Below are 21,681 nucleotides of genomic sequence, written 5' to 3' on the forward strand. Positions count from 1 at the left end.
TTTATTAGTCAAATAAATCGTTAAGTTGTGCTAGTTATCACCCATAAATACCCAAGACTTAAGTTGAATGGCAACTTAGGAATTACATAGGTTTTGTTTGTTTGTTTGTTTTTAACCTAATGCCAAATGCCAATGCCAATAACTTCTTTCAAACTGTGAGGTAGTCTCTTCCACCCATGGGTGCACATTATTTTAATAAAGTTTTAATTACAAGCCTAAACCTAACTTCAAGTAAAGGGCTGTAGTCTGGGTCTTTTGCTGAGCAGTACAGAAAGACCAATCAGGTATTGAACACAGCTAACATGATCAGTTAACTTTCACTCCCTCTTCCAATTTTCAATCATTCCTCATCCTCTTAGGTTTTTAGGCCTTCTAACTATTATAATGGCTCATGAGACCTACTGATAAAATGTACCAACCAAATGTGAAGCAACTACTCTAAGTATAATCTGATCAAAGTGTTACATGATTATTTTGTTGATTTTGGCACAATACAACCTAATATTGCTTTTTTAAAAAACTTGACAGTTTTTTCACATCTCATATGGGGCTAGTAAATAAACTACCTAGATCTTTTTCCTCTTGAATTTTTTCAGGCCTGTGTCCTCATACTATATTTTAAAACTATATTTTTTAAATTAAATTTGAGACTTTAATTTGCTCTGTTAAATTCTAATTTCTAGGTTTTAGCCCAGCATTCTAGACTGACATAATTTTGAATATTAATTCTTCCTTCCTAGCTACTGTTTACCACACATATAATTTTGATGTCCTCATTTTTGTTACCATCAGTAATAAAACTCTTTATGACAAATCCTTAGGCATAGCTCTCTAGCTGTTAACTGTGGTAACAATCTACCCCTTTTCAGATCAAAATTGTTTTTGTTCATAGAAATGTGAAAGACTTCTACAGATACTGAAGAGATGAAACCATAAACATATTCATCACAGGCTAATACCTACTTTTATTTTATCTCACATAAAATCTCCGTCAAGTTTGAAAAGATTCTTAATGACCTTTGGATTCTTTTAAGAAAGAGAAAAAATATCCTTAATAATTTTATTCTTCATACCTATATGTTGGAAGTTTCAAAAGAAGAGATAAAAGAGCAAGTTTAATTTATAAAAAACTGACCAACATAAAATTGACAGCAAGCATGTTCCTGGTAAATTAGAAATGACTCAGTTGTGCTACCCTCAAAATACTCCCATGTCAAACACACAAATGTTTTTTGTTACCACACCCAAAATTCAAGACAATACAGTGCTATGCAGTAAGTGAAAATACTACTTATTATCTGGCCTGAATATATATTTTTGAAGACCAGACCAAAAGACAAGTAACTCAACAGAGAAATGGATAAACACACATTGCTAACGTACAAACTCTGAGAACCCTTGTTATAGAAGATTGCTCAATTCAGGGACCAGAGGCAAATATAAGGAAGAGACTGAAATTTATTTGATGTCTGAGGCTATGCATCCATTTCTTTGGGTCAACAGAACAGTTTCCAAAGCTGTCCTCCCACACCAGTGACTACTGTTTGACATCACCTTTGTTTTTGTGGAAGCATTCCTCACAGTTGTAGGTTTACTCTTTTCTTTCCACAATATCATGCACTATACTGGGAGGTGGCAAACTTTCCTGTAAAGGGTCATGTAGCTATATTTTCAGTTTTGCTAATCTCTGTTGTCACTACTTAAGTCTGCAGCTATAGTGTGAAAGCAGCTGTAGACAACAGGTAAATGAATGGGTGAGGCTGGGTTTCAAAAAAAAACCTTCACGGACACTTAAGTCTGAATTTCGTAATTTCTATGTCTTTAAATCTTTTGATTTTCAACCATTCAAAAATGTAAAAATCACTGTATACAGCTCATGAGCCTTATAAAAATGGGCAGCCAGCAGTAGTTAACCTACCTCTGCACTATCCCATGCTGAAGAAAATTCCATCATTCTGATACAGCATATCACTGAAACTGAAAGCAAGACAGCTTATCACACGATTTAAGGAAACATCTCTAAATGACTGGAGCAATGGGAGGAGAACCCTTAAAACTACTCAAGGACTAAAAGGAGATCGAGATTTCTGGTAACTGTTCTTTCTGTAAAGCCACACAGTACAGAGACGTGGGATTCAGCATTCACCACTTCCATTATTGAAGATTTTTGCCTTTCTTTGGATGGCACTCTGCAGCAGCATTCACTGTATATTTTGATCACAACAAAAAGACTCCATGTCACACATCATTTCTGGTATGACAATTTCTGTCAAATAAAACCATTATGGTGTGTCCTCATCCACCTTATTCACTGGATCTGGCACCGTGCAACTTCTAGCTCTTCCCCAAAGTCAAAACGATGATGAAAGGTGAATATTTTGAATTGATTCAGGACACCGAGGCAGCCATGACAGCGCAACTAAAGACACTCATGAAAAAGGACTTCCAGGACTGCTTCAGAAAGAAGGTATAAGTGTGTTCAAAATGAGGGTGAGCATTTTGAGGGGGATTAATGGCAATGTGTCTTTTACTGTAATAAGTTTTTTAAAATTTAAACATTTACCATATTTTTGGATCACACATTGTATGTTCTTATTATTTTGTTAAATAAATATTCTATGGTACCCTAAGAGTTCTATGGCAAATTAAACATAAATTTGAATATTTTAGCTACATTGGACTACTTGCTATTCTCTTTTTCACTGAATTTTTCTTCTACTCTGCTTATTTGTTTTATTGCCAATAGCTGGAGTATCTTTCATAACTACTACTAAAATCCCATTAATTCCTTTTTTAATAGTGGTTTTATTTTTCAATTACAGTGATGTAAAATATTGTTAGTTTTAGGTGTATAACATAGTGATTAGACATTTATGTAACTTACAAAGCAATCACCCTGATAACTCTAGTGCCCATTTGACACCATACATAGTTATTACAATATTATTTACATTCCTTGTGCTATACTTTACATCCCTATCACTATTTTTTAATCATCAATTTGTACTTCTTAATGCCTTCACCTTTTTCATCCACCCCCTAACACCCCTCCTAGCTGGCAACCATCAAAATGTTCTCTGTATCTATACATTTGTTTCTGTTTTTTTTGTTTGTTTGTTTGGATTCCACATATAAGTGAAATCATATGGCATTTGTCTTTCTCTGCCTGACTTACTCCAGTCAGCCAATGCCCTCTAGGTGCATCTATGTTTTTGCAGATGGCAAGATTTCATTATTTTTCATGGCTTAGTAATATTTTATTGATATATGTACCACCTATTCTCTATCCACTCATCCATTGATGGACACCTAAGTTTACTCCATGACTTTGCTATTGTAAGTACTGCTGCAATGAACATATGGATGCATAGGTAGTGTTTTGGGTTTCTTTGGATAAATACCCAGAAGTGGGATTTCAGAGTCTTTCTTTGTCTTTTGTTACGGTGTTTGTTTTAAAGTCTATTTTGTCTGGTATAAGTATTGCTATCCCAGCTTTTCCTGTTTGTTTGTTTCCATTTTCAAGAAATATCTTTTTCCTATTCCTTTACTTTCAGTCTGTGTGTGTGTTTCAATCTGAAGTGAGTCTCTTGTAGGCAGTATATCTAAGGGTCTTGTTTTCTTATCCATTCAGCTACCCTATTTGTTTAATGGAGCATTTAATCCATTTACATTGAAAGTAATTGTTGATAGATATTTAGTTATTGCCATGTTATTATTCATATTTTTGTTGTGAAATCAGCTGACAGTCTTATGGGGGCTCCCTTGTAGGTAACTAACTGTTATTCTCTTGCTGCTTTTAAGATTCTCTCTTTGTCTTTAACTTTTGGCATTTTAATTATGATGTGTCTTGGTGTGGGCCTCTTTGGGTTCATCTTGTTTGGGACTGTCTGCACTTCCTGAGCTTGTATATCTATTTCATTCACCAGGTTAGGGAAATTTTCAGCTATTATTTCTTCAAATAAGTTTTCAATCGCTTGCTCTCTCTCTCTTCTTCTTCTAGTACCTGTATGAATCAAATGTTGGTATGCTTAATGTTGTTCCAGGGGCCCCTTAAACTGTCCTCATTTTTTTAATTCTTTCTTCTTTCTGCTGTTCTGACTGGGTGTTTAATGCTACCTTGTCTTCCAAATCACTGATTTGATCATCTGTTTCATCTAATCTACTTTGATTCCCTGTAATGTATTCTTCATTTCGGTTATTGTATTCTTTTTTTTGACTGGTTCTTTTTTATATTTTCTATCTCCACTTTTATGTTTCCTATCTCTTTGTTGATGTTCTCCAATATTGAGCATACTTATAACCAGTATTTTGAACTCTGCATCTGGTACATTATTTTTCTCCATTTTTTTAAGTTCTTTTTCTGGAGTTTTGTTCTATTCTTTCAATTGGGACATGTTTGTCTCTCCATTTTGGTAGCCTCCCTGTGTTTGTTTCTATGTTTTAGGTAGATCTGTTATGTTTCCCAGTCTTAGTAAAATGTCTTTATGTAGTAGGTGTCCTATGTGGCCTAGTGGTGCAGTCTTCCTTGTCACCTGAACTTGGTGTTCCATTGTGTGGGTTGTGTGTGCATTCCTATTGTAGTTGAGCCTTGGTTGCTGCTTGCATATTTTTGGGAGGGATTGACCCTTGGGCTGATTGGCTGTGAGGACTGGCTGTGACTACAGTGGAGGAGCTGATGTCAGGGGCTGAACTTATGGAGCAAAATTTGCTTTAGCGGGACTCTGGTGCCTGCCCAGTGTGCCCTTTGGGCATGTAACCTGCAGAGGCAGCTGGGTGGTATTCAAGCTTGGTCCATCCGTCACCAGGCATGCTGACCTGAGCGCCTCCTGGGAGGGGCCGCAATACAGGCCAAGTTCAGCCACAGCCTGTGCCTTGCCCAGTGCTACCTGATATGAGCCACAAAGCAATCTGCAGATGGCAGCCACCAGTGCTAGGCTTGGACATGCCTGGGAGAGGCTAAGCCTTGAACCAAAGCCGGCTGACACTACTGTTGGGCTTGCGACTGCTCAGCATGAGGTAGGGAGCACATTGAGGACAGATGCTGCTTATTTGAGTTTTGTGAACCTTTGAAAGATTTTAGGAATGTCCACACATGAGCCAAGACAGGCTGTTTGTATGGAAAAGCCACTGGAAGTGGCTTGGGTGGGTCAGCAAGTAGACTGTGGTGGGGTCTCCGGGAATCACTAGGGCGGGATGAACACTGTTCATTAGATTGATGGAGATTCAGATATGGCAGCTTCCTGAGTCTGCAGGCTGGGTCAGGAGAGGGCTCAACAAAGAAATAATGGATTCTCTCAGCATTTCTGTCTGGGAGCCACTGCCCCTCCAGTACTTGCCCTGAAGCCAGACAATTCAGTTAATTCCTCCCTGTATGTTCCTGGCACCTTTCAAGCTGCTACCCCAGTACTGCAGGTCAAAGTGACTGAGTCCCTCAGCAAGTAATTCCTTGTGTAGGCCCTTTAAAAAAACTCCTGGGGCTCCAGCAGCCTTCTGTTTCACTCAGCCACAATCTCCACTGGTTTTCACAGTCACAAGTTGTGGGGACTTCTCATCCTGGAAACTTGGCTGGGAAGCCTGGTGTGGGGCTGGGACCCCTTGTTCCTCAGGGGTGACCTCCACAGCTGAGATATCCCTCCTGATTTTTAAGTGCCACATGTGGGTGTGGGACCTGCTTGTTCTGTGACTCCGCCCCTCCTACCAGTTGAGGTGGCTTTTTCTATATGTCCTTAGTTGTAGATCTTCTGTTCAGCTAGACTTCAAGTAATTATCAATAATAGTTGTTCTGTAGTCTAATTGGAATTTAAAAAATATTTTTATTAATAAATATAGCTAACATACAACATTATATCAGTTTCAGGTGTACACAACAGTTGTTCAACATTTACATACCTAAAGAAGTGATCACAATAAGTGCAGCAGCCACCTGACACCATCCTATGCTATCACAATATTATTGACTTTATTCCCCATGCTGTACATTACATCCCCACAATTTATTTGTTTTATACCTGGAAATTTGAAACCATTATTCCCCTTCACCACTTTCCCCCCACCACCAACACTTTTTTAACTTTTCAATTATAATTTACATTCAATATCATTTTGTACTAATTTCAGGTGTACAGCATAGTGTGGTTAGACATTAGTATAATTTAAGAAGTGATTCCCACTGACCAGTCTAGTACTCACCTGGTACTGTACATAGCCATTATCATATTATTGACTATATTCCTTATGCTTTACTTTACATCTCCACAACAATTTTGTAACTACCAATTTGTATTTCTTAAACCTTTTATATTTTTCACCTTGTCTCCCAACACCCATCCCATATATCACCCCAATAAATCTAGTACCCATCTGACACCATACATATTTATTACAATATTATTGACTATATTCCATGTGCTATGCCCTACATCTCTATGACTACATTGTAACAATCAATTTGTACTTCTTAATCCCTTTCTGGTTTTTCACCCACCACCTTAACCGCCCTCCCATTGGGCAACCATCAAAATGTTCTTTGTATCTATGAGTGTGTTTCTATTTTTTCTGTTTGTTATTTAGATTCCACATATAAGCAAAATCACATTGAATCTGTCTTTCTCTGTCTGGCATACTCCACTCACAGGTACATCTATGCTGCCACAGATGGCAAGAACCCATTCCCTTCAATGGATGAGCAATATTCCACTGTGTATATGTACCACCTCCTCTTTATCCATTCATTCATCGGTGGACACCCAGGCTGCCTCCACATCTTGGCCATTGTAAATAATGCTGCAGTAAACATGTGCATGCACACGTCCCATTGAAGTAGCATTTTGAGTTTCTTCAGATAAATACCCAGAAGTAAGATTACAGGGTTGTTCTTTGACTCTTGTTATAGCCTTTGCTTTAAGTGTATTTTGTCTGGTATAAGTATTGCTACACCAGCTTTCTTTTTTTTTTCCATTTCCATTTTCATGAAATAACTTTTTCCATCACTTTGCTTTCAGTCTGTGCATCTTTCAGTCTGAAGTGAGTCTCTTGTAGGCAGCATATGTAAGAATTTTGTTCTCTTATACATTCAGCGACCCTATTTTTTATTGGAGTATTTAATCCATTTACATTGAAAGTCATTATTGATAGATATGTAGTTATTGCCATTGTATTATTCATGTACAAGATCAGAAAATTAAGTTTGTGAACTCATCCTAAAAAAAGTGCTACATACCTAATTACTGAATATCACTACAGTCACCTTCAAAGTACTCCCCTTGGGAAGCTATGCATTGATGTCAGCACCTAGGCCATCCTCATATCAATTTTGGAACTCTTTTTCTGGAATGGCCATCAGAGCTGTCATCATATTACCCTTGTTGTCCTCAATGCCATCAAAATGTCTTTCTTTCAATATTTCCTATAACTTCAGGTACAGAAAGAGGTCATTCAGGGCCAGATCAGGTGAGTATAGAGGGTGTTCAAATACAGTTATTTGTTCATTGGCTAAAAACACCCTCATAGACAGTGCCGTGTAAGCTGGTGCATTATCGTGATGCAAGAGCCATTAATTGGCTAAAAGTTGAGGTCATCTAACTTTTTCACACAGCCTTTTCAGCACTTCCAAATAGTAAACTTGGTTAACTGCTTGTCCAGTTGGTACAAATTCATAATGAATAATCCCTCTGATATCAAAAAAGGTTAGCAACATCATTGCAACAAGTTCGCAAACTTAATTGTCAGAACGTGTATATATATATTTTTCATCTTAAATTAGTCCCTCTAACATTCTTTGTAATACTGGTTTGATGGTGATGAACTCCTTTAGCTTTTTCTTCTCTAGGAAGTTCTTTATCTGTTCTTTGATTTTAAATGATAGCCATACTGGGTAGACTAGATCCTTGTAGATTCTTGCTTTTCATCACTTTTAATATTTCCTGCCAATCCCTTCTGGCCGGCAAAGCTTCTGTTGAGAAATCAGCTGACAATCTTATGGGAGCTCCCTTATAAATTATTAGTTGCCTTTCTCTTGCTGCTTTTAGGATCCTCTCTTTGTCTTTAAACTTTGCCATTTAAATTATAATGTGTCTTGGTGTGGCCCTGTTTGAGTTCATCTCGTTTGGGAATCTCTGCACTTCCTGTGTATGTCTATTTCCTTTGCCAGGTTAAGAAATTTTTCAGTCATTACTTCTCCAAATAGGCTCTCAATCTCTTGTTTTCTCTCTATTCTTCTGGTACCCCTATAATGCAAGGTCGTTATGCTTGATGTTGCCCCGAGGTCTCTTAAACTATCCTTATTATTATTATTATTATTTTTGCTGTTCCAATTGGGAGTTTTATACTACCTTGTTTTCCAAATCATTGATTTGATCCACTGCCTCATCTAGCCTGCTGGTGATTCCTTCTAGTGCATTCATTTCGATTATTGTATTCTTCACTTCTGACTTTTTTATTTTTAGTGGTATCTAAGTCTTTTTTTATACTTGTTATCTCTTTGTTGAAGTTCTTACTAAGTTTCTTGAACAACCTTACAACCAGTGTATTGAACTCTGCATCTGGTAGGTTGCTTGCCTCCATTTTGTTTAGTTCTTTTCCTGGAGTTTTCTCCTGTTCTTTTATTTGGGATGTATTTATTTGTTTCCTAATTTTGGCTGCCTCTCTGTGTTTGTCTCTAAGTATTAGGTAGATCGGCTATGCCTCCCAGTCTTGCCCAGTGGCTTATGTAGTAGGTGCCCTATGGGACCCAGTGGCACAGTCTCCCCGGTCACCTACACTGTGTGCTCCAGGAGTGTCCCTTGTGTGGGTTGTGTGTGCCCTCCTGTTATGCTTGAGCCTTGATTGCTACTGGCATGCCAGTGGGTGAGATATAGCCTCAGGCTGACTGGCTGTGGGGTTTGGCCACACAGCTTACAGGCTGCTGTGCAAGGGGGCTTACCACATGACATGAAATTTTCTCCAGTTGGCTCTGGTGCCCGTTGAGACCAAGCTTTGGTGTGCCACTTGTGGGACAATGAGAGGTGCTCTGCTGTGGTCTGAAGCCAACCTGCAAGTACGTTGGTTCTGTGGCCTCTTGAGAGGGGCTCTGGTGCAGGCCCAGGTCAGCCACTGCCTGCGATCAGTCAGAGACTACCTGGTAGGAGCTACAAAGGACCCACAGTTGGCCATTGCCTGTGCTGGACCTGGAGGTGCATGGGTGAGGCCACACTGTGAATTGAGAATGGCTGCCACTAGTGTTGTTTCTGGGGTAGCTCCACGCAAAACCAGGAAACACTGAGGCCTCCTGCTAGTTGCCGGCTCCTGTAAGTTTCAGCCGCTGATAAAGCCTAATGCAGTAGGGAGATCGCTATGGATGGCGGGTCTCAATGAGTCACCTGGGTGGAGCAGTGAATCTCACCAGACCAATTCAGATTCAGATTTGGTCATGGGCATGGAGGAGGGCTCAACACAGGAAAGATGGCACCTGCTTGCCTGCCTTATAGGAAGAGGACCCCCACACAGGTAAAATGGTGACCATCTTTCAGCCCTCACCTGAAGCCACACAACTCAGTCTGACCCCTGTATATATCTGGCACCCCCGAGTCACTGTCCCTCCACCGGAGCCCAGGTTGAGTGCCTGTGAGTGAGTCTGTGCAGGCCCTTTAGGAGGATGTCTGGGTTTCCCACAGCCTTACATCCCACCCAGATAGTCAGAATCTCTACGGTTTTTCACAGCCAGTTATTGTGGGGGCTTCTCCTCCTGGCACCAGTACTCTGGGCTGGAGAGCCTGATGTGAAGATGGGGTCCCTCATTCTTCAGGGGACATCATTTGTGGCTGACATACCTCTCCCAATTTTTATTTACCACGTGGAGGTTGGGGGCCAGCCCATTTCTCATCTGCACCCCTCCTACCAGTATCAATGTGGCTTCTTCTTTATATCCTTAGTTATACAACTTTTCTTCAGCTAGATTTCAGAAGGTTCTCCAGGTTAACTGTTCTTCTGATGTGTTCCTAGGATGAGGCAAACATGGCATTACCTACTCTACCATTTGGATCATTCCTAGTTTAGATATAATTTTGATGTCATCATGGAAAGAGGCAAACACAGTGCTTACCCATTCTGCCATCTTGACTGGAAATCCTCAATCTCATTCATTCTTTAAGGCTCAGCTCAAATGTTATTTTCCCCATAAGATTTTCCCCTGTGGTATGCCATCTTTCCTGTAAAGTGAACAGTGACTGATTTGTTATAACTGGGAATAATTTCCACAGCCTAGTAAAGTGCCTTATGCATTTAATATATAAGTATAATATTTGCTTAATAGCATTGGGGCTATGACTTAAATATAACAAAGTTCCATTCAAGAAAGACCTAGAATAGATTCTGTCTTCCTTACCTCTGCAAAGAAAACAACAAAACACATATCTGTTGATCCTAAGTGTGAAAATCAGTGAGCCCATCAGATCAGATATCAATATGAGGGAGCAGGGCTTTAAAAGTCAAACTCATTTTAAATTCTGGCTGGCAACTGTATAATATTGGGCAATTTACTCAACCTTTCTGAATATTAGATTCCTCATCTGTAAAATGAGGTTGATGGCATTTACCTTGCAGGGTAATAAAGGTTAAATAAACAAAATTATATCTCTGAAGTGTGTGGCATTTAGCAAATGATTAGTAATCAGTAAAGAGTAGCTATTTTTATTATTTTTTGTACTAATTTCAAATCTTTGATAATAATAATAATAATTGGTAAAAAAAAGTTTTTGAGGTGATCTAATTTGAACTCTGTACTTGATGCATGAATTCCCTCAATAAATCTGGTTACTTTTTCCTTACCTGAATAGGTGAATCAATTACTATAGCTATTTAGCTTTCTAATCACCTGGTTCAATAATTTTTTAATAAAATTTTATAAAATTTTGTTACTTAAAGATTTGTAAAGTGGCTAAAATTCATTAAGTCCTTAAATTTATGTATTTTAAATTCAGATTTTAATTTGAACATTATAAACCCCAACTTTTTAAAATTAAAACAGTTGACTTAAGAAGTATCTGTCTTAGTGCAGAAGCCATACTTCCCTAAGTAATGCTTGCTGCTGAACCACAAACATAGCCAACTTTTTAAAATCCATGCAAAAATATTATATTGCCCATATTTGTTTGTAAATAGCCATCAAACTAATGACTAGCTGCCAAGAAATCTTAAATAATATTTATCCTACAACAAAGCTATGCCAACATGGATATTATTTAACAAGTGTTTTTTTTCTAAAAATTAAAAATTATAACTTACTATTTATGACACATGCTTAAGTAGCTTTTTTTTAATGTTTTTATTGGGGAATTGGAGGATGGGAACAGCGCTGGGGAATTGGGGAAGGGGAACAGACAAGTTGCTGTCGTTTTGTTCTTCAGTCTAGTTGTAGAGGACGTTGTTTCACTGGCCCAAGTTGGCACCATCATTGCACTCTTCCTGGGCGAGGCAGATCAGTCGCCGGCTTCTGGACGGCCGCTCACTGCGGCTGCTAGCCGCTCACGCTGGCTGCTGGCTACACACAGTAGCCCATGGCAACCTACTGCCACAGGGGCTGCAGCCTACGCCATCGCCAGTGACTCATGGCAGCCCAGCTCCAGGTTGAGCTGTTGTTCAGTATCTTAGCTGTAGAGGGCAGTGTCACTGGCCCTCATATGTGGGATCCGAACCGGGGCCCTCTGGTGTCCCAAGCCAGTTCTTAACCATCGCGCCACTCAGCCGGCCCGCTTAAGTAGTTTTAAGGAACAAAATCTGAAGCTGTTATCTACAGTTAAAGATTCATAGCTAAGTAAAAGACACACAGTTCCTGAAATATGCTCACACCTGCATCCCCTTTAGCTTGAACATTCTTGTGTTCTCTGATAAAAATAGGTTCTTGTTCCTGTTATTGTCAACTGCTCTGAGGAGAATGTGACAGGACATCCCTATTTACCATAAGGCCCAACTGCGGAGGGAACTATATGACAGTGAAGCTTTCTGGGGTTTGTTCCAATTTGTAACTCATTAACCCTCAAAAACTATGGAAAATTGCTTTAGTTACAAGATAAGGCTACAGATTATTCTTTGAGAAACGTCTTTGTTATAATGGAAATGATTTCAAAGTTAAGAGTCCCAGCTCAGTCTCTCACAAGACTCAATCTATTTCTGTCTTGGTTTTCTCATCTGAAAAATGAGACTTTTTAAACATGCTTGTGATGAGAATTAAATGAGGTAATGAATGTGGAAACACTTGTAAAACTTGTAAAGCCCTATATATTTATGAATTTATGAAGTACCCATTCCAGCAGAGAACTCATATTTCTATCTTTTTTCCCATGGAAAATTCAACAATGAGTTTGTAATAATATAAAAAACAAAAGATGCTCTTTTGGGTTAAAATTTTTTTTCTTAAGATAAAACATGAATACTGGTATATCAAAAAAACATTAAAGTTGAGGACTAGATAATGAAAACACATGGAAGGCAAATCATTCGATGTGCAATTAGTATAATTTTAAATTTCCAGAAACATCTTTGTGTTCGTATGCTATCAATAAACCCAGGAAAATCAACATTATGGAAAAAATTCTCAGAACCCAAGGTCATGTCTCCTGCACCTGGCAATCATTAATGTGGTTTACACTGGCATGTATCCGAACTCAACAACAGGTAACAAGCCTTAGAAATAACAAGTCAAGCTTCAAGCAATAAAAGACAATTTTACATCATATATTTACACACATTTAGGTTGCTATGAACTCTGCTGGAGATATGAAACTGTGATATTTCTTAAAATAATCAACATTACATTCTGACATTACTATGGAATCAATATTGAGCATTTAAAAAAGTCTCTTCAAACACCATTTCACTGAAAGCTTCATATTTATTTAAGATAAAATAATAGTAATTCCTAAAATAACTCAATTTTTGTTTTGAACAGTGAGCTCATCACAGCTCTTCAACATTTTTAACTAAATGAAAGGCCATAGACTAAAATGAATAGAACTTCTGTTTTTCCTACTACATCGTTAAAATAAAACATAGTTGTTTTAAGTTCTATATCATCATGAGATCAATTACTTTATCAGCTGTAATTGAAAAATAAAAAAAGGAAAAAATAAAAGAAAAAAGTTTATCAGAAATGTAATCAGAGTTAACAGTTGGAAAAAAGGGCCACTTTTCTATCTTGCTACAGAAAGGATTATGCATAAACACACTCAATTATGTCAAAACCATAATATACTGGCAAAATTTATAAACCTTAAATAAGGACTGCTTGTAACACAAAATGAACTTTTACTTCCTAAGACTTCTTTTTTACTTTTTATTTTTAAAGATTTTATTTGGGAATTGGGGGAGGGGAACAGCGTTGGGGAATCGGGAATCGGGGAAGGGGAACAGACAAGTTTCTGTCCTTTTGTTCTTCAGTCTAGTTGTGGAGGATGTCACTTCACAGGCCCATGTTCATATTATCATTGCACTCTTCCCAGGTGAGGCAGATCGGTCGCAGGCCACTAGATGGCCACTCACAGCAGCTCTTGGCAGCTCCCTGCCAGCCGCTCACTCATGGTAGCTGATGGCTGCTCACTGCTGCTTAACTGCAGCCTACACTGTCACTGACGACTCAAGGCAGCCCAGCTCCAGGTTGAGCTGCTGTTCACCATCTTAGCTGTAGAGGGCACAGCGTCCCTGGCCTTAATGTGGGATCCGAACCCGGGTTCTGCTGCTCAGAGCCAGCGTCCCAAGACAACTCTTAACCAACTGGGCTGGCCTATTTCCTAAGACTTCTAAACAATTCCTGTGTTTTTTACAATGAGAGTCCATTACTTTTGCCACAGATAGAAACATATTTTGAGGTTGTGCAGGTTTAGTTAGTTTTGTTTTTTGGTTACACATAAAATAACATTCATTGAGTTACACAATGAAATACATTTATTGAGCGCTCCCCCTTAGCTAAGCACAGCCTGAATGCTATAGATGTGTTTTATTTAATTCTCTCAACAATCTATGAGACAATCAATGGTTAAGTAACTTACTCAAGTACACATAACTAGTTAAGTAAAAAGCCAAGATTCAAACACAGACTGTCTGACTCCAAAGCCCACATTCTTAACCACTGCATTTAACTTCTCCATGATTAAAAAGGGAACAACAACAAAACAAATACATTAATTTTATTTTTCAGTTTTAGGCTCATATATCAAGTATCTATCTAACTGCATTGTCCTGCTGCTTCAGGAGTTATTACTTTTGTAAAGAGATTTATATAAGAAAGATATGTAAAAGATGTCACAATGTTAAAAGAAACAAAAACAGCTTATAGGAAACCAATTTTATAATAGAGGTTAAAACAAAAGTTGAAAGGATCATTCCTGGAAGAATTAGTATCACCTAGTAGGGTACAAATCCATTTTTTCAGTTTAAATAATTTATTATAAAATCTACAAGATAGTGTTTGCCACCTGGACATTTCAGTTGTATTAATGCCAGTTTTCCTTTTGTGGAATAAAGCCAGACTCAATCAAATAACACAATTTTTTCGCTTTTCAAAAAATCAGGATTACCTCAGAATGTCTGGAATTTCAATAAATTAGAATATCTAGCTGAGTTAAAAGCTCTCTCTGTCTTCTTTTGTCACACTTAAAGTGTGCACAGATTCAGTTAATGCCTAGTATAGTGAAGTAAATCTTGTTCCTGAAAGATGTTTTTCCTTTTGATAACATTTAGAATAAGTAAGACATTTTAAAAGTAGGTTCTCTCAAAACAAAACAAAACAATTTCTAAAAATTACCCTAAGATTTGTAAAGTAGAGCATTTTAAAGATTGCAACCAATGTTACAAGACCCTCCTTTTCCAAGGCCTCAGATGAAAGCTGTCATATTTGTCAGGACCTTTCCTCATTACAACAATGACAAATGCTTGCAATAACAGCTTACAGTTATTGGACGCTGTGTGCCTGGCCCAGTGGCCTGCGCTTTACAAGCATGGCATCTTCATAACACCCCCATGAGGCAGGTACTGTCATGATACTGATTTTATGAGTGACAAATGTGAGGCTGAGGAGTCTAAGTCACCCACTTAAAGGCAGACAAAGCAAGCAGAGCAAAGATAGGAGCTCAAGTATGACCAACCCCAAGGCCAATGCTTTTGACAACTTCTCCATGCTCTTCTCAAGGAAAAAGGGAGTCAGCCCCCAAACCCTATCACTTATCATCCCTCTTCAACATACTGTTAGGTCCTTACTTCTTAAAAATGACATAAGAGACAGAGTTTTTGTTCCAAAAGCTTTATTCAGCCAAGCCTGGTGACCACCTCACTCTGCAAGACGAGAACAGCCCCGAGGTCTTGGAGGGTGGAAGTTTTTTTTTTTGTTTGTTTGTTTTTAAGATTTTTTTTTATTGGGGAATTGGGGGGATGGGAACAGTGCTGGGGAACTGGGGGAAGGGGAACATACAAGTTGCTGTCATCATTTTTGTTCTTCAATCTAGTTGTGGAGGATGTTGCTTCACTGGCCCAAGTTGGCACCGTCATTGCACTCTTCCCTGGTGAGGCAGATCAGTCGCTGGCTTCTTGACGGCCGCTCACTGCGGCTGCTGGCCGCTCACGCTGGCTGCTGGCTACACACGGTAGCCCATGGCAACCCACTGCCAAAGGGGCTGCAGCCTACGCCGTCGCCGGTGACTCATGGCAGCCCAGCTCCAGGTTGAGCTGTTGTTCAGCATCTTAGCTGTGGAGGGCAGTGTCACTGGCCCTCATATGTGGGATCCAAACTGGGGCCCTCTGGCATCCCAAGCGAGCCCTCAACCATCGCGCCACTCGGCCGGCCCGGAGGGTGGAAGTTTTAAAGGGGCTTGATTTCCGGGAGTTTGAGCAGAAGCAAGTGTACAGAAGCAAAAAAGCAGTTAGTTCTTGCAAAACGTCCTGAGCTAGGTGTGAAAATGGGTTATCTGTAAAATAATCTATTGTTGTAACCTAATTCTTGTAGAGAAGAGCTTTCACTGTTAGTTATGACTGCATCCTGCTAGCTTAACAGGATGTTCTGCTATGCTCAGCTGGAGTATGATTTTTTCTTATTCCTTAGGGTGGGGTTATTTCTAAGATGGAGCCTGTCTGGTCTAAGGTATAGCTTGTTTGGCCTAGGGTCTGGGCCTTGGTCCTCACATTCCCCACTGGTCTTATGTAAGAAATAAAATCATTGACTCAGAGTCCTGGAGGGGAGAGTATTGACGGCGGAGGACTAGGAGCTTGACTTGACTGACAGGCCGATGAACAAAAGAAGTGAGAGCATTTAGGAAACAGGGTCCAACAAGGAAGGCGAGGAGAAGAAGAACAAACGGTCCTGCCAGGGCAGAGATGAGGGTTGTGAGCCAAGGAGACCAGTTAAAAAGTGACTGGTACCAGTTTTGTTGGTTATTTTGGGTGATACATTTATTTTTAAGATTGGCCCTTACTAAGGCTAAAGTGTCTCGGATGACTCCCGATTGGTTAGCATAAAAGCAGCACGTCTCTCCCAGGGCAACACAGAGACCGCCTTGCTTTAGAAAGAGGAGATCTAGTCCCCTCCTATTCTGAAAGACAACCTCGGTGAGAGAGTCATCCTGATTCTCAAGGCAAGATATGGAGTTTTCTAGCTATCCTAAGTCCTGGTAAACCTGGTGGCTAAGGGACCTGAAATTTCGGTCCTGGACAATAAGGGAGGAGGTCCCAACAGCCACCCGCAGTGCCAAGACCAACCAGGAGTGGGACTAGTATAGGGGTTGCTTGCCTATAGCGGGTGGAAAGGAGGGCTAGATGTTCCCTCCCACCTTCACCACTGTAATATTGGACCTGTGGTGGGAATATATGCCAGGTAGGAGAATACAGGAGGGGATGTGTCAGAATGGAGGAGCCATTGATCAATACATTTGGTAATACCATTAGTGTAAGCAAACCAGGTATCGGGTGGAGCCTGTATTTGGAGGGGATAATGGCCTCTATGTAGGAATCATTGAATCATATAGTAGAGTTGCAGAGGTGAGCATAGGGGGAAGTATGGAGAGAGTAGATTTGGCCAAAAATGCAGGTGCCCTGCCCTTGAATGTTATCCAGAGTGAGAGATGGGTGGGTCCATGTACAGTTGGTCTGAGGGACAAGATGGAGAGAAGAGTTAACAGTGCCAAAGCCTAGATAAGGTGGCTTGGGGTCTAGGCAGAGCCAGCAGTCTTGGGCCTCTTCAGCGTTCGTAGAGTTGAGGAGGACATGTATTGAGGTTAATATCTGGAAGAGTGGAGAGGGTCGAGGGTTTGGAGACGGGGTGGCAGGTAAACTCGTGGGGGTAATTTTGAGTTGGCCAGTATTTGAGAGTGTGGTGTCGGTCCTCTCTTCAGGGGATCGTGGGTAAGGAGGCAGTTAGAAAGGGCTGGGAGTGGCGGAAAAGCCATAATGGGGAGACTGATATCCTTATTGGGAACTGTAGGTTGCAGGGGACTATGGAATTCAAATTTTTGGATAGTAAACTGGGTGCCTAAGTCCAGTCCAGAGACATAGAGACGGAAGCCCCAGGTTTTCCCCTTTTCCCATGACTTGGAATCAGGCTGAAGTATGGTGATATTAAGGGAGTTACAGGTGTTTTCTACAGTGCAAGACCTGTTGCTGGTAAGACTAATGAGGATGTATTCATCATTATTTTTCCAGGAGGCTGTGGTCACACAGTTCCATGAAGCACAGAAATATGCACCCTGGGTGTTACAGTGAGGTGGCCCGCTTGCCAGGCAGGCATAGAACTGAGTTCCCCAAAGTGGCTTTTGGCCGACAAGGGAGAGACAGCTAGCTCTATAGTGACATGAGACCTCTCCGGGGCCCCCACGATGAAATGTGGTTCCCTGTAACTCCCAAGGGTTGTCAAGTTGACATAGGTCAGTGATTAGAGATATAGACTGTCCCTGAGACCGAGAGAGAGGTAAAAATCTGGCCTGTGCTAGTTGCGTTGAGTTCCCATCTGAATAGATTAGGAGCATGTGGGTTAGGTATTGGGAAGGGTAGACCCATTGAGAAATATATGGCAAAGAGAAGGAAGATCAAGAGGGGACCCGCCCAAGTCTTATCTTGTGGTCGCCAGGGCTGCTGCGTACTTTCTGTCTTTCTCTGGTGTCCGGTGGGGCAGGTTTGACTTGGGTATGGTGTATCCAGGCAGGGATACCAGCAACCTTGTGTGCGGCGGGGGTAGTCAAAGTGACAACGTAGGGTCCTTTCCAGGTCGGCTCAAGCATTTTGGAGGGGATGCGTCAAACCAGGGTGTGTCTCCAGGCAGGAATGGGTGGGGCTGGATGGGCCCGTTGTCTGTGGCTTTTATGATCAGCCACAACTTAGTCTGGAGTGTCTGTAAGGCTTGGAGCAACTGAATTAAAAAGTGATTAGAGGCCTCAGATAAAATCTCAATTTCCAACTGAGGGAGGAGAGGGGGAGGCCTTCTGTATAGGATTTCAAAAGGGGAGAAACCAGCCCGGTATGGGGTGCATTGGGCACGTAGCAAGGCCAAGGGGAGCAAGTCTGGCCACCCAGCACCAGTCTCTAAAACAAATTTAGTAAGAGTCTCTTTTAAGGTCCTATTCATCCGTTCAACTTGCCCTGAGCTTTGTGGCCGGTAGGTGCAGTGAAGTCTCCAGGTAATGTGGAGGGCCTTGGTCAGTAATTGAGAGATATTGGCTGTGAAGGCCAGACCATTGTTGGACCCCAGGTATCGGGGCAGGCCGAATCGGGGGATGAGCTCCTGGAGAAGTTTTATGTGACGATGGAGGCAGTTTCCATCCTAGTGGGGTATGCTTCAACCCATCCTGAAAAAGAGTCAACAAATACTAAGAGATATTTGTAATTATATTTGGAGGTGCGGACCTCAGTGAAATCAATTTCCCAGTGCTCTCCAGGGTGGCTCCCATAGAATCGAGTTCCAAGCTGCCATGGGTGAGGGCTGGCATTGACTTTGGCACAGGCAAGGCACCTTGAGGTGATATCCTGAGTGGTGGCTAAGAGGTCCGGAACCTTAAATTTGGAACGAACTAGCTACCTGAGTTTCCATGCCCCGAGGTGGGTAAGCTGATGGAGCTGTGTTAGGAGCTGTCTTCCCAAAGCTTTGGGTAGGCAAAGTCAATCATCCAGGGCCCGAAACCAACCATCCAGCTGGAGGCGGGCGTGTTGTGACAGGAATGACTGACGCTCCTCCTCAGTGTATGTGGGGGTCTTAGGGAGATATTCTAATAGTTGGGTAGTCATGATATTAATTGGCCCCACTGGTCTTATGGCAGCTTCCCAAGTGGCTTGATCTGCCGCCTGGTTCCCAATGGCTTCAGGGCTCATGTCTTTCTGGTGTCCTCTGCAATGTAGTATTGCAACAGCTTTTGGGTCCCAAACGGCTTCTAAGAGAGCCAGAATGTCTTCCTTGTTTTTGATTGCTCTGTCCTTTGATGTTAGGAGGCCTCTGTTTTTATAAATCTCCCCATGGATGTAAACAGTGGCAAAAGCATACCTGCTATTTGTATAGATGTTGATGGCCTTATTCTTTCCGATCCTGAGGGCCTGAGTGAGGGCTATGAGTTCAGCCTTCTGGGCCAAGGAGCCCCTGGGTAGAGTCTGGGACCATCTAACTTGCCCAGTCTGGGAGACCACCGCAACCCCGGCATACCTGACTCCATCTTTGACATAACTGCTTCCATCTGTGAAAAGTACCTCATCCGGCGTAGGTAGTGGTACATCTGTTAGGTCGGGCCTTGCCAGGCAGGTCTGAGAGATGACCTCAAGACAGGAATGGAGCAGAGCTGCAGCAGGATCCGAGTCAGGGAGTAGGGTGGCCGGGTTGAGGGTAGTCTCCTTCTGAAATCTTAGCTGGGGTTGATCGAGGAGGGGAGCCTGATATTGAGTTAGTCTAGCGTTTGAGAGCCATTGGCTGGGGGCTCCTCTCAACAAAGACTCCACTGTGTGTAGGCTAGTAACATGTAAGTCCTGACCAAAGGTGAGCTTGTCAGTTTCCCGGACAAGCATTGCCGTTGCGGCTATGGCCTGAAGGCAAGAGGGCCAGCCTGAGGCAACGGGGTTCAGCTTTTTTGAGAGATAGACAACCGGCTTCTTCCAGGGGCTCAGAGTCTGCATTAGGACCCCTTTTGCAATGGCGTTCCTCTCAGCTACAAACAGATGAAAAGGCTTGGTGACATCGGGGAGAGCAAGAGTAGAGGTTGAGATGAGGGCCTGCTTTAGTGCTTTAAAAGCAGCATCAGCCTTGGTTGTCCATATGAGCAGTGAGTCTCCCCCTGCGGTAGCTGAGTATAGGGGTTTGGTGAGCTCTGTGAACCCAAGAATCCATAGCTGGCAATATCCTACAGCACTGAAGGACTCCTGGACCTGGCGCTTGGTGGTTGGAGTGGGGATATGCGTAATGGCTTGAACTCGCCGGGCTGAGAGGGCCTGTTTTCCCTGGGTAATGTTGTAACCTAAGTAGGTTACTGAGGGAGTCCAGAGTTGTGCTTTCTTAGCAGATACCCTATACCCCAATGTTTGTAGGGTCTGTAGGAGGGCCCCCATGGCTTGTTTACAAGTCTCAAAGTCCTGGGTTGCCAGGAGGAGGTCATCTACATATTGAAGTAGGGTGACTCCCCTGTGCTCCTTTTGGAAGTCACTGAGGTGCTTGTTTAAAGCCTCATCGAAAAGGGTGGGGGAATTCTTGAACCCCTGGGGCAACCGTGTCCAGGTTAGCTGACCTGAGATACCCCTCTTGGGGTCTGTCCATTCAAAAGCAAAGAGGGGTTGACTCACTGGTGCCAAGGGAATGCTGAAGAAGGCATCCTTCAGGTCGAGGACTGTGTATACCTGGTGGTCCGGTGGAAGCAGGCTGAGCAGTGTGTACGGATTAGGCACAGTGGGATGGATTGTTTCCACCCTTTTGATGACTTCCTGCATGTCCTGTACTGGTCGGTAGTCTTGGGTATCTGCCTTAAGAATTGGAAGGAGGGGAGTATTCCAAGGAGAGGTGCAAGGCCAGAGAATTCAGGTGTCTAAAAGCGGTCGAATATGCTGACTTATTTTCATCCTGACTTCTGACTTAATGGGGTACTGCCTGATTGCTACTGGGGTTGCAGATGTCTTTAGGGTAACTACTATGGGTGTCTGGTGGGCTGCCAGCCCTGGTGGATTGGACTCTGCCAAGACCAGCGGGTAAAGGTCTTGGAACTCCTTGAGGAGGGTCTGAGAGGGAACTGGGGGATCCTCTGGTTAGATTAAGTATTCTGCAGAGATAGGATAGGTAATTAAGATCTTGACTGGGTGGCCAAAACTTAGAGTGGCCTCTTCCTCCAAAAATGAGATCTGCGCCCCCAGTTTTCAGAGAAGGTTCCGGCCCAGAAGCGGGTAGGGGCATTCTGGTATTATTAGGAATGAATGAGTAACCGTTTGGGCCCCTAGATTGACAGTCCGTTTGGTTGTCCAGGGGTAAAGTTTATTTAGGCTTCCCGTTGCCCCTTGGATGACAGTTTTAACAGCTGAGAGTGGCCCTTGTGGCTGGGTTAGGACAGAATGGGCAGCTCCGGTATCAACTAGGAACCTTATAGGGTGGCCCCTGACTTGGATATTTACCATGGGCTCACGGGGCTGAGCAGTATTGAGCCCTGACCCCCTCAGTCTTCAATGTCCCCCATGGCCAGAATGGGCTTTGGATTAGATTTTTCTCTTGTCTCC

At 41.9% G+C, this 21,681-nt stretch overlaps 2 protein-coding genes across 2 annotated transcripts in view; one reads left to right on the forward strand and one right to left on the reverse strand.

The window, feature by feature from the left end:
- STK17A (serine/threonine kinase 17a) overlaps positions 1 to 6,209 on the reverse strand; it is a 58,548-nt gene extending 52,339 nt beyond the window's left edge. Inside the window, 1 exon segment of the mRNA XM_019630833.1 lies at positions 6,190 to 6,209. Within this exon segment, the coding sequence (XP_019486378.1) occupies positions 6,190 to 6,209 (20 nt within the window).
- Positions 6,210 to 21,052: 14,843 nt separating this feature from the next.
- Positions 21,053 to 21,681, forward strand: part of LOC109375448 (uncharacterized) — a 13,928-nt gene continuing 13,299 nt past the window's right edge. The window contains exon 1 of the mRNA XM_019630834.1: positions 21,053 to 21,097. Within this exon, the coding sequence (XP_019486379.1) occupies positions 21,053 to 21,097 (45 nt within the window). The remainder of the gene's footprint in view (positions 21,098 to 21,681) is intronic.

Source organism: Hipposideros armiger, unplaced genomic scaffold, assembly GCF_001890085.2.
Source record: "Hipposideros armiger isolate ML-2016 unplaced genomic scaffold, ASM189008v1 scaffold_953, whole genome shotgun sequence".
Classification (NCBI taxonomy): Eukaryota; Metazoa; Chordata; class Mammalia; order Chiroptera; family Hipposideridae; genus Hipposideros; species Hipposideros armiger.